The 13,972-nt window shown below is 44.1% G+C and overlaps 1 protein-coding gene across 1 annotated transcript; it reads left to right on the top strand.

Moving 5' to 3' along the window:
* The first annotated feature begins 7,929 nt into the window (after positions 1–7,929).
* On the top strand, positions 7,930–9,707 carry LOC136551035 (putative F-box protein At5g42430). Its single transcript, XM_066542630.1, has 2 exons — positions 7,930–8,069; positions 8,161–9,707. The coding sequence occupies exon 2, from the start codon at positions 8,194–8,196 to the stop codon at positions 9,412–9,414; it is 1,221 nt and encodes a 406-aa protein (XP_066398727.1). The 5' UTR covers positions 7,930–8,069; positions 8,161–8,193; the 3' UTR covers positions 9,415–9,707.
* The last annotated feature ends 4,265 nt before the right edge of the window (positions 9,708–13,972 follow it).

The raw sequence follows: 13,972 nt of genomic DNA on the forward strand, positions 1-13,972 counted from the left end.
TAGCTCTCTTCATAGCAAATACGAGGACAATTACATCATATGCACGACAGGCAAACAATTATGGTATGTACTTGATGCTCAGTTCGGTGTTTCAGATGTTGGTAGTGAGCTATACATCATGGAGCAGTTGTGTGACTATAAAATAGTTGATAACCATTCAAAAGTGGAACACACTCATGAGATACAAGTACTAGCTAAGGAACTCGAGCAGTTTCCATGTGTGTTGCCCAATAAATTTATGGCCGCGGTATTTATCGCTAAGTTGTCACCTTCTTGGAGGGATTTTGTTACCTCTCTAAATGACAAGAGACAGCAGTTTAACGTGACTGAGCTGATTGGGTCTCTTGATATTGAGGAGAGGACGAGAGCAAAAGACACACGTGGAAAAGAAGTTGCTTCTGCATGGTACAGATGAAAAACAACAATGCATTTTGTAATAAGAAAAAGAAGGACAAGCAAGAAAACAACTCGAAGCCTAAGCAAACAACCACTTTAAGAAGAAAAAGAACAAAGAAAGTGCATGTTTAGATCGCAAATTTAAGCAAAAGAAGAAATCAGCAAACACGGTTGTTAGCGAGGCTGAAGAAGAAATATCTGGGTATGGTCATTTTTACCTACTGTTCTTTCAGTTTGTCATTCATCTGAGTGGTGGATGGACACTGGGGCTAACATAAATGTGTGTGCTGATGCTTCTTTGTTTTCTTCTTATAATGTCGGTAGGGCTGGAGCCTTGCTGATGGGGAACGAGTCTCATGTGCGTGTTCTTGGTGTTGGTATAGTTATTCTGAAGTTCACTTCGGGAAAGATGATGCTGTTGAAGAACGTGCAACATGTTCCCTCCATAAAAAGGAATCTAGTTAGCGGCTCTCAATTATGTCGAGATGGTTATAAAATTGTCTTCGAGGCTAATAAATGTGTACTATCAAAGTATGAAACATTTATTGGTAAACGTTATGATTGTGGAGGCTTGTTCTGCTTATCTTTGCATGATGATGGTTGTAATAAGGTTGTGAACAATGCTATTATCCCTGATGAGTCAAATATTTGGCATTTACGACTTTGTCACGTTAATTTTGGTTGTCTATTGCGGCTAGCAAATCTAAATTTAATCCCAAAATTTAATTTAGTCAAATGTTCTAAGTGTCATGTGTGTGTAATCTAACCAACCTCGCAAGCCTCACAAGGCTGCGGAGGCGAGGAATTTGGCATCATTAGAACTAGTTCATTCCAATCTATGTGAGATGAATGACAAATTGACTAAAGGTGGCAAAAGATACTTCATGACATTTATAGATGATTGTACTAGACTTTACTATGTGTACTTGCTAAAATCAAAAGATGAAGCATTGCATTATTTTAAGACCTATAAAACTAAAGTAGAAAATCAACTTGAGAGAAAAATTAAACGGTTAAGGTCTAATCATAGTGGAGAATATTTTTCAAGTGAGTTTTCTGAATTCTGCATAAAACATGGAATTATTCATAAGAGGACACCGTCATACTTACCACAATCTAATGGGATTGCCGAAAGAAAGAACTGCACTCTAACTGAGTTGGTTAACGCCATGTTAGAGATAGCAGGACTATCTAAGGAACGGTGGAATGAGGCTATTCTAACAGTGTGACATGTCCTGAATAGAGTTCCTATAAAGAATAAAGAAATCACACCATTCGAGGAATAGGAGAAGAAAATATTAAATCTCTCTTATTTGCACACTTGGGGTTGTTTGGCCAAGGTGAATGTGCCAATTAACAAGAAGCGTAAACTTGGGCCTAAAACTGTTGATTGTGTATTCCTTGGTTATGTTATTCACGACGTTGGATATAGGTTCTTAATAATAAATTCTGGAGTACCCGACATGCTTGTTGGTACTATAATGGAGTCCAGAGATGCTACATTTTTTGAATATGAATTTCCTATGAAAAATACACCTAGCACATCTAGTCATGAATCTATAATACCCCATGAGCAATTTATTCCGATAGAACATTTTAAGAAACCCCCTGTGCAAAATCCTGAGGAGGATGACATTGTAGTCACTCGAAAGAGTACGAGAAAAAGGACTGCAAAGTCTTTTGGCGATGATTACATTGTGTACCTTATGGATGACACACCAAGAACCATTGAAGAGGTATATTTCTCTCCTGATGATGACCTTTGGAAGGAAGCAGTACGAAGTGAGATGGACTCTATTATGTCTAATGGAACTTGGGAAGTTGTTGAACGTCCTTATGGGTGTAAACCTCTAGGATGTAAATGGGTGTTCAAGAAAAAAGCTTAGACCTAATGGTATAATTGAGAGGTACAAGATAAGACTTGTGGCCAAGGGTTATACCCAGAAAGAAGGAGAAGATTTCTTCGATACTTATTCACCTATTGCTCAATTGACTACAATTTGAGTGTTACTTTCTCTGGCAGCCTCACATGGTCTTCTCGTTCATCAGATGGACGTCAAGACAGCTTTCCTAAATGGAGAGTTAGAGGAGATCTATATGGATCAGCCAAATAGATTGGTACCAAATGGTTAAGGAGGCATGGTGTGTAAATTATTGAAGTCCTTATATGGCCAGAAGCAAGCTCCTAAGCAATGGCATGAGAAGTTCGACAGAACTTTGACATCTGTCGGCTTTGTTGTGAACGAAGCTAATAAATGTGTGTACTATCGGTATAGTGGGGGCGAAGGTATGATCTTGTGTTTGTACATTGACGATATACTGATCTTTGGAACCAGCATTGATGTGATCAAGAGGGTTAAAGAATTTTTATCTAATAATATTGAGATAGAATGTTTGGGAGAGGTTGATGTTATTCTTAATATCAAGCTGTTAAGAGAATGCAAGGTAGGGTTACACTTCTATAATCCCACTATATGTAAAAGGTTTTAAGTCACTTTGGGTTTAGTGACTGTCAGTCTGCTCCTACGTCTTATGACCCTAGTGTGCTATTGAGAAAAAATCGGAGAATAGCAAGGGATCAATTGAAATACTCCTAAATCATTGGTTTGCCTATGTATCTAGCTAGCGCTACGAGGCCTGATATCTCATTTGCTGTGAGCAAACTAAGTTGGTTTGTGTCAAATCCAGGAAATAATCACTGGTGTGTTCTTGAGAGAGTAATGCGCTACCTGAAAGGTACTGTTAGCTATGGCATTCACTATACTAGGTACCCATAGATACTTGAGGATTATTGTGATGCAAACTAGATATGTGATGCTGATGAGGTTCACGCCACAAATGGATATGTGTTTCTGCTTGGAGATGGCGCTGTTTCGTGGAAATATTGCAAGCAGACCATCTTAACGAGGTCAACCATGGAAGCAGAACTCACAACATTAGACACCGTCAGCGTTGAGGCCGAGTGGCTTCGTGAACTCTTTATGGATTTACCGGTAGTAGAAAAACATATACCAACTATTTCTATGAACTGTGATCGACGGTGATCCGCAACATCGAGCAACACACTATGTTGACTAGTGCGCGTGGAGCCGCCGGTGCCTTGAGCATGGGTCTCTCCACTGGGTATACTTCTAATCTTACGGTCTCTATGTTCAGTAAGGTTTTTTTTTTGCTCTTAAACATGATCGGTATGTTCATCATAGTTGCCACTAGTAGTTCACACGTGCACATATTTATTATCACGAATTTACTCCTATGTTTCTAGATTAAATTAAACATGAAAATGTCTAAATTCCTAGCACTTAGTTTGTTTGGTTAATAATTTTTAAAGACAGTGAACATGAATTTTCTAAGGATGTATCAAAAGGAAATGGAAAGGGCAATGCCAAAAGAAACAATATAATTGACGAGTGACGACGCATGCGTGGAACCGACAACATGGGATCAAATCATCAATCAACAATATAATTGACTGACCGGACAGTTGTGAAGACGATACATACTACCTACCGCGCACTTATGTTCTTTATTACTACTTCCTTTATTTGTTTATTTATCCCAAAAGGAACTTTTTGCGACAAGGTGCTAAATCGATGTGGGGCTGGTGTGGAATAACAGGGCAGCGTTACCGTGTTGTGGTGTCCACGTCCTAACCGCACCAGGCTAGACGTCGTTCGTCAGTCTTCTTTCTTAGCGCCACTTCTTTTCGGCCGATGATCCATCACGTGGGCGGCTTGAGTCATCATGCATTTGTAATGGCCGGAGCATGCTACTACTCGGCAATTTCATTTCAGGGCCCGTTTAGTTCACCCTGGAGTTGGCGCCGGCAGAATTCGGTTGGCACTGCAGCGCATTGTAGCGTTTCGTTTTTATTTGGTAATAATTGTCCAATCATTGACTAATTAGGCTCAAAACGTTCGTCTCGCAAAGTACAACCAAACTGTACAATTAGTTTTTGATTTCGTCAACATTTAGTACTCCATGCATGTACCACAAGTTTGATGTGACGGGAAATCTTTTTTTTGCATAGTGCCAAAGTTGGAAGTTTTGATGAACTAAACAAGGGCTCAATTCGCCGCCAGAAGAAAAGAAAGAAGGCTGAAGCCGCTGCCGGTGTGACCGCACGATCACTCCACAAAGAAAACAAGTGGAGTAGTAGGAATGCATGTACGATCCAGCTAGATTTGTCAGACCACGCATGCAAAGAAAACCATAGGGAGGTGTATCCCCAACACGTGCAGTGCTAAAGATGCTTTTTGTTAGAAGCATTTGGCAGGGCATGGAGCAGCTTGTGTTTTATGTCATGCGGGATCGTCGGTTCTTCTGCGGGAGACTATGAACAACTGTGAGACTACCACTCTTGGTGACATAGAGTCTGGACGCCTAGGTGGATGTTGGGGGTAGTACGCCACCTTGTTGCGTTGGGGAAGCCCTTAGGCTGTCCGCACCGGGCAGCACTAAAGCTCCCGGTACGCTACCGGTAGCGTGCGCACCGCGTGCCTAAGCCCGGTAGCGTACCGGCTGTACAGTAGACCGCGACAGACCGCGCGCGAGAGAGCAGCCGCTAAAACACTGTAGCGCTACTGTAGCAATGAGAGAGAGAGAAAGAGAGAGGGAGGGGAATAAAATATGGAATAGTGGGTATAGAGTATGTGATAGAGATAACACGGATGCGGAAGAAATGAGTATAGAGTAGAGAATCTTGATGACTAGGATAGAATGTTGCTTTTTAGAGATGAAAATAGAGGTGGACGAGTGCGGATAGCCTTAGATGGCTTTCAATAGCTTAGGGTGATACCTAGTTTTTGTAGATTATTTATGAGACTTGAGAAGGTTACATAAAAATGTCTCTTACATTATTTGGATCTAGATGACATCACAAGAAAATTTTAACCTGGTTGCCATCTCTACTAAAGTGCTCCTAAGCCAATTACCGTTGCTAAGATTGTAGCTCATTCATTCCTGTGTCCTTAGGCCCCCTTTAGAACACAAGAACGAAAACGCACAAGAATAGAAATCTCTAGAAACAAACACAGAAATATGGGTAGCAATGCATGTACAAACCTAAAAAATTGAAAACATAGGAACTATGTAGGATTATGCGTTTGGATGGGTATTAAAAAAAGCTAAATAATTCTAGAGAAATCTTAAGAACAAATACATGTTACTTCTTTATTCAACCTAGGTATCCTGTCCTAATAAGGTATCAATGGAGAGCACATGCTTAATTAGACATCAACTGCAGCTATTCATTCCTTGCTTATCCTTGTTCCTTGTGCATAGAATATTTTTATGATGTATGAGTGGATTCTTTTTTCCCTGTGATTTTCCAATGGAATCAGAGGGGAATGAATTTTCATTTAGTCTTCCTGTGACCTACTCTCTCCGTCCTAAAATAATTGTCATTCTTGTTTTCCGAGAAATAACTTTGATTAATTTTATATAAAAAGGTATTAATATTTATGAGACATAATTAATATCATTAGATAAATCGTTAAATCTAGTTTCATAATAAATTTATTTGGAGATACAAATGTTGCACGTATTTTCTATAAATCTAGTCAAAGTTATGGTAGAAAAACAAAAAATGACGGTTAATTTAGTAAGAAGGGGGTATTCCTATGAACCAAGGCTGCTACACAAACTAAATTCTCAGGAATTGAGGCCTCCTTTGAAACACATGATTTTTCTTCTGTTCTTGCTTCTTCTTATAAAAAACAAACTAATTCCAGTGAAATTTCTATTATCATTTTTATATAATTCATGTAAAATTCTTGTGTTCTAAAGGGACGTGAAATCCTATACTTTTCCGGTGTTTCTTCTCCGTTTCAAAGCGGCCCTTTGTCTTTTCGTTCTTGTACAGTCCGGTCTGGGCACACTAGTGTATACAAGTGCCGGATGTTGAATGTTCAAGCTCAAGAACAAAAGAGAGCAGGCATGATTGTTCGTTCGTTTCGTTTTCTTTTCTAAAATCGGTAATACTATCACTCGAACGTCTGACGTTCCGAACGCGTATCAGATAGCAACTCGACCGGTGTCTCGCCTTATCCGCCCGCTCGACTTCCTCTCCATCCTATCCCGTGTCCGCGCGCCCCAGTTCTCTCGCTCTGCTCGTCCTCTCCTCCTCCCCCGCTCCTCCACTCTCTCACTCTGCCCGCGCGCCGCCGCCTCTCCCTCCCTCCGCGACCTCCATGCCGCGACGGTGGTGGCTTCCAGCGAGCCGTCCCTCCCTCCCTCCCCCCTCCTTCTGTGACCTCCATGCCACCGGAGAGGAGGGTGACGGCAGCGGCTTCCGGCGAGCTGCCCCTCCCTCCCTCGTTTCGCGACCTCCATGCAACCGGAGAGGAGGGCGACGACGACGTTTCCGACGAGGTAGGTGGGTCCTTCTCTAGATCTAAGCCCTCCTCCTTCTCCTCCCTCCTCCTCCACATCTAGATTTGAGCTCTCCTCCTTCTCCTTCTCCTCCTACTCCTCCTCTGGATCTGGATCTGTGGGACGCGGCGGTGGTTAGGGTTACGACGAGCTCTGTTGTAGTAGCCTTGTTTTGCTATTGCAACAAGCAATATTTTTTTTGTTGCATCTCAGATTGAGCTTTTTGTTTCTGTTGTTTTGCAGTAGCGTCGTTTTGCTGTTGCGTCAAGCAATATTTTTTTATTGCATTAGTCTTTTTTTCTGATGTTGCATCTCGTATTGCGTTTTTGTTTCTGTTGTTGCAGTAGTGTTGTTTCGCTGTTGCAACAAGTATTTTTGTCTTTGTTGCATTTAGTCTTTTTTCTGATGTTGCATCTCGCACTGCGCTTTTTGTTTTCTGTTGTTGCAGTAGCTTTGGTTTGCTGTTGCAACAAGTAATTTTTCTTTGTTGCATTAGTATTTTTTTTTTCTGATGTTGCATCTCGTATTGCGCTTTGTTTCTGTTGTTGTAGTAGCTTTGGTTTGCTGTTGCAACAAGTAATTTTTCTTTGTTGCATTAGTATTTTTTCTGATGTTACATCTCGTATTGCAGCGGCTTTGTTGTATTGTTGCAGTCGCTCTTGTTCTGATGTTGCAATAGACTTGTTATGTTGTTTTCACCTCGCATTGCGCTTTGTTTGATGTTGCAATCATTTTTCTGATGGGAGTGCGTTGGGGGCGGGCAAGGTTGGAGAGCGGATGGAAAACCTGTTCTATTCGATCCGTTCCGTGCGGGGGGAGGGGGGGAGAGGTTGGGGGCGGGTGGGTTCCGTACGCGTTTGGGGCGGGCAGGTTCGTTTACGGGGAGCGGAGAAAGGGCAGTTCCGATCTCTATTCTGTTTCGTGCGGGAGGCTAGCGTCCGGATCGGACGTCTGAAATCTAGTAAGGAAATGCAACCATGCCCGCACCTTCTATAGTTCTATATAACTGACATACACGGACAGGATTTCACGATTTCAATTTTGCAATTTGTGATGTTGGCATATTTACAAAACGCACCTTAATCCTTGGTCTATTAGAAAAAATGCGCCTAGTCTTCTTCCTCCCAAGTCCCAAGTCCCAAGTACCTCCCGTCGACAGTCCCCCACTTCCGAGTTCCGACTCCTGTCCTAAGGCGAGACACGAGAGGGGCGAGCCGCGAGGGTTTAGAAATTCCCCCATCTGAGCAAATCCCCCGCCGTCTAGCACGGCCGCCGTCGACGCGGACCCTCTCCGGCAGCCGGTACGTTCCCCATTCGCCGCATTTGTCCGTCCCTGTTTCTCTCGTGCGCATCCATCCCCTAACCTCACCTGATTCTCCGCAAAACTCGCAGCTTGCGGCGCGTGCCTTCCCCGCTCCCGGCGGCATGGACTGCGCAAAGGGGACGGCGGTGGCGGGCCTCTACGACGACCTGATGGTGGAGATCCTCTCGCGCGTGCCTGTCAAGGACGTCCGCCGGTCCAAGTGCGTGTCCAAACCCTGGCGCGACCTCATCGCCGACCCCCTCCACCGCAAGAAGCTGCCCCAGACCCTGGAAGGCTTCTTCCACGGCGGCGCCGGCGGGCGTTGCAGCTACGGCTATTTCACCAGCCTGTTGGGAAGCGGAGAATGCGTGCCTCCAGTCGACCCGTCCTTCTCCTTCCTCACGGCGAAGCTGCCTGGGGTCAAGCGCATGGTCCTCTTGGATTCCTGCAATGGGCTCCTACTCTTTGGGTGCACCCGGGAGGAAAAGTTCGGGTACATCGTGTGCAACCCTGCGACCGAGGAATTGGTGGCTGTGCCCGCCAGCTCCGGCTCTTATCCGCCGCCGCCTCCTCTGGAAAAGAGCTATGATGATACTGATAGGGGAAGATATGCACACACCTTTCTGATGTTTGACCCCGCTGCCTCCTCGCACTTCAACTTGGTCCAGATCCGGGAGAATAGGTCGATGGAGGAGGTGGAAACAGTGCGCTCTTATTCGTCTGAAACCAGGGCATGGAGTGACAGGTCAAGCAAGTGGAAGCAAGGTGAAAAGGGCGGTGAATGGGGACTTTGGGGTAGAGCCATAATCAAATTCACGTTCGGCAGGGCTTTGGTCAATGGTCTGCTGCATTTTATTGTCTACCACGTTCAGAAAGAGGAGGCTCTGATAGTTGCAGTGGATGGGGAAGGAAAAACATGTAGGATCATCGGCTGGCATGATAAGCATGAGTGCATGGATGCTACTTTTATTGGTCAATCCCAAGGCCAGCTGCACTGCATCAGTGTGAATCTGCAAGCACAAGGCTTCCGTATCTACTGCACTCAGGTGTCAGTTTGGGTTCTTGAGGACTATGTTACACACGAATGGATCCTGAAGCACAATGTGAGCTCTTCGCAGGTCTTTGGATCACTGACATGCCCAATCAATGACTTTGATATTGTGGCCATTCATCCGGATCACAATTCGATAATCCTTGTTCAGCACTGGAACCAGAAACTGGTATCATATGACATGGATAGTAAGAAGCTGCGTGCTCTCTGCACTCTAGGAAAGGGGTATCGGTTTATTACCCCGCACGTTCCCTGTTTCATGGAGTCACTGGTTCTTGCCACCAAGGATTGAGGTTGTTGCTTGTGGGATACTTCTCTGAATGTTCGGCAAGAGCCTGATCTTCCAAGTATGGGTAACTAGCAGTGTGGGTAAATCTACGTAGTAGGTGGTGCAAAGTTGGATAAATAAATCTTATATAATTAGGTGATCTATTCTGCTGGTGCTTTAATGTACCCATTTTGTAATGATGCGAGAAAGCTTTTTACAAGACAGCATGTAGGTTAGCATTGCATATGCTAGTTATTTAGTTAATGCAGAAAGCCATGAACTAGTTTGAGCTGTCCAATACATCCAAGTTATGAATTTGAAATGCTACCCTTTGTGTTTCCAGAATGATGTCTCCATCTTTTATATGTGCTTCTTTTTTTTTTTCTCGGCCTTACTAGCAAGCAATTACTGACTAAATTTGTGTTTCCTTGGTACTATTTATGTTTATTTATTTATGCTGGAAAATGCATTTAGCCATATGTAGTAGGGGAGGCCATGTCTCGGAAATGTTTGAACTGAGAGCTCTGTCACATTAAGCTGTAAGGTTGGTTACTTGCTGTTGGTTACTTGCATTTGCTTTGCCCGTCGTGTAGAAGCTGAATCATGAATGTATTCTATTCAGCTATAGGCATGTTACAAACGTGCAGAAGCTGAATCATGAATGTATTCTATTCAGCTGTAGCCATGCTACAAACGTTGCATGCATCAGAATGTTCTATCAGTTAACATAAGCTAAAAAGCTTGACCTGCTTGTGATAGGAGACTTTAGGCAAAAACGGAGAGCTTGTTTCTTAAAAGGAGAGCAGTTATTAGTGCTTCAGATATGTACATGTAATCTTTGTTTTCTCTTGTCTATTTGGAGAGATAAAGCTGTCCCATTAGTATTCACAAATTTGGCTATGTCCAATATGTGGTGAGGCCTCTGTCAAGCGTGGCGAGTGCTGCCTCCACCGCTCTGCGTGTGTCCCTGGTGTGGCAACCCGAGCTCTCATGACTTCCTCTTCCAGATCCGCACCCAGACATACTTCCTCAGCCTCCACGCTTCGTCGTCGCCATGCTGCAGTAGGCCGCGGAAAGCCGGAAACCGACCAACTCGCCGAGGTGCGTGTTTCGATTTATTCGCACTCAATGTTTTCTTTTCTTAAATAATTTTTCTAGAACTCAAGAAGAACAGTTTAATATTTTACTGATTCGTACTGTCTTTGATTCCGCGATGTTTCCTCCACTGTAGTCTACATGGTGTAATAGCCTAGCTTCTCTTTGATTCAGAAAGATATTAGTTGTTCCCTAATCCCAATGAATATGGATTAGCTGCCAAGATTATTGTCATGTTTGGATCCAGAAATAGACAGATATGTTGATAAGGCGCAGGATGGGCTGGGTCTGTACCTGTTTACATGATTTAATTTAATAATGAACGTACAGATATGTTGGGCTGGGCCTGTATGAATGGGTGGGTGTTAACTGGCAACTGGGAGAACAGATTGCTTCTTGAATAATGAGTTACCCTGTAAGCTTGGCTGATAAGCCATGACTGAAAGTACTGTTGGCTGATTTATTGTGAGAGAAAAATACTGTTCGTTGGCTGAAAAAGTACGGCTTATAAGCCAAACGAACAGGAGTAGAAGCAACTCTGAAACACAATAGGAGCTAGCATGACAAGGATGTGTAAGGTGCTTTCTCGAGCTCGATGGCATGATGAACTGATGTTTTTAGTTCATATTAGTACTGCTTGTTGTTTGTAGGATACCCCAGGACTATCTTTGAAGGGAATCAACAGATGGCACGATTCATTTAGAGTTAAGACTTGAGAGCTCCCAGAATAGGTGATATTTTCATGAGTCTGAGTTCTTTTATCAAGATATTTTTTTTGGTAGCCAACAAGTTCACATGCTCCAAAAAAAAGTTTGAATGCATTGCAACTAAGGAGTTTAGTATAAATTCAGATGGGTGGCCATACACATATGTATTTTTGCATTGCAACTAAGGAATTTAATACAAATTGACACATTTATCCATGTGACATGAAGTTATTTTCTACTGAATTTGGTGGAATCTGAATTTTTGTTGAATCAGGATCGGTAATGCTCGCGACCGGGCGTCCGTTCATCCGGACGCCACGTTTCCTGGGCCTGTGCAGCGGTCTGGCCCAAGACACAACCGGCCTGCTCTCTTCTATGCTCTACCGATCTCTCTACTCTCTAATGAGCACGCTACGATAGAAATTCCCCACTCGCTTCGGCCATCGTGGCTTCACGGTTGCATCTGCCTGCCCTACTCCATCGCGCCGCCGTCGCTGCCGCCATCCCTCGCGGCGCCTTCATCCCGTGCCACGCCCCACTCCGGCGCATTGCCGCCGCCATCCCCCGCCACGCCATGCCGTGCCCCATCGTCCGCCGCGCCCAGGCAAGGGGGCTAGAGATAAGGCTGTCGATGGCCGGTCCCAGGCTTGGCACAAGCGCAGCTGGCTGCTGCTAGGCTGCGCCACCATCCTCTGCCGTCGGCTGGCTGGACCCGACCGTTCCCCGCTCTGCTCTGCGTCGCACGAAAGAAGAAGGCGCGAAAAAACGCATGTTACAAACATATGTTTCAAATGTATGTTGCAAGTGTATCGTATCGGTGTTGAAAATGTAGATCGGGATGTTGCACATGTTGCAATGGCTAAACATGTATGTTTCAAGTGTATGTTCCAAATATTTCATCTGTATCAGACGTATATTGCAAGTATTTTCATCTGGATGTTGTAAAAGTAGATCCAAATGTTGCATATACATGTATGTTGTAAGCGTGTTTTTAAGTGGTTTCAGGTGTTTCATACGTCTATTGCAAGTGTTTCATATGAATGTTTGCAATGATTTCATGTGTTTCGTACGTTTTTTTCAAGTATTTTAGACGCATGTTTCAAGTGTTTCATGTCTTCTTTGCATGTTGCAATTGTTGTATCTGGATGTTTCAAAAGTTGATCGAATGTTGCACATGGGATGTACGTGGGAAACGACTAGCAGCGCCGGCCCGCTGGGGCGCGTGCTCGCAGACCCGACGCGTTGTGGTGCTTGCTCGCTAACTAAGCGGGCAGCGCCCCGGATCGGATGTCCGAGCGCTAACCAGTCACGATCAGGATTGCCGCATGAATCAATGAAAATGCTAGGCCTATATGAGTTACCTATCAGGAATCGGGATTCGGACTGAATGCAACAGGATTGTTTGTATGGAATGTGTGGTTGAATCGAATAGTACGAATGAATAAAATACACCTTCACTTTTGCGCTGAAAGATGCATGCATGGTGTGATTTGGTTTGTTTTCAGTTAAAATTAAAAGCCAGGTTACACTACACTAGAAACTGAAATGAGATGGCAAGACTTCTTAATTTGTTATCAATTTAAATCTCCTACTCAATTTATAATTTCATACAAAGCGGGGAAAACATATGAATTTGTTTCCTACTCAATTTGAAAGAAGCAATCGTCAAAAAAATAATCAGGATTTGCATCCCTCACTCTCTCTCTCACAAGTCATCCACGTGTGAATGACAGGCAAACAATTCAAATGGAGGAAGCAAACACAGAAAATAATAAAAGATTTGCACGTCCGCAAATGCAGAGCCACGTATTGGCCATAGAGGGCTCCGCCCCCCTTGCCCCATAAAAAAAATAAGGATATATACTGCGGATGTGCAAGTCCGCTAGCTAATTTAGCCCATCAGATGATGGGTCACATGCAAGCCTGCACTTGGGAGTTGAGACCCGGGCACCTGGCCCTGGCATCGGTCAACACGAGCAAAATAATCCACGGAGTGACCGAGACGGCGGAGGCGACGAGCCAAAAGCCGAATGTCGGAGCACCGGAGCTGTCGATGCGGCGGCGGCCTTCCTTGACTGCTCGTCGGCGGTCAACTGACCGGGCCCCGGCGGCTGGCGCGGCGGCGCCCCAACGCGGCAACGCCCAGGCAGCCAATAACAACCACGCTAGAATCTGTACCTGTCAGAGTCAGTCTCACTGAAATGGCCACCCCTATATTTGGCTCAAGCTCCGCCACTGCACGTCCGTGAGGACCGTGACCCGTCTGCTCTGTGGCGCCAAATCGAGGGATCCGACAGGACGTGATATATCCGTGCGTTGTAATGGAACGGAAAGTAATACCATGACAATTGTTCATGCATCGTGAAAACGAATCTAACTGGTCTCCTTTGGTATGATCTATATGTCAATTTTCTTTTCCAGAGCTCAGAGCTGTTTTCTTTTGCCAAACATAAGTTGGTCACGGTTCAACAAGCGAAAAGCTACCCTGTGTTGGCAGAGCTCTTTCACTTACCACTCTCTACAGTGCTTATGATCAATTGCTCCTGCTTACTAATGCTGACCTACTGAATCTGGTTCCTATATCTGCCGATTTGGACAAATGGATTTAGGGGTTGTTTGGATCCAGCTATTAAAATTTAGAAGGTGTGTCGAGAGGATATTATATGAGGTGTTCGGATACTAATAAAAAAACAAATTACATAATCCGTCAGTACTCCACGAGATGAATTTTTTAAGCCTAATTAATCCATCATTAGCACATGTACTGTAGCAAATATTGT

The sequence above is a fragment of the Miscanthus floridulus genome, chromosome 4 (genome assembly GCF_019320115.1).
Source record: "Miscanthus floridulus cultivar M001 chromosome 4, ASM1932011v1, whole genome shotgun sequence".
In the NCBI taxonomy this organism is placed as follows: Eukaryota; Viridiplantae; Streptophyta; class Magnoliopsida; order Poales; family Poaceae; genus Miscanthus; species Miscanthus floridulus.

Excerpts from the sequence above, each read along its gene's own strand:
- LOC136551035 (XM_066542630.1), top strand. The coding sequence starts at position 8,194 with ATGGACTGCGCAAAGGGGACGGCGGTGGCGGGCCTCTACGACGACCTG.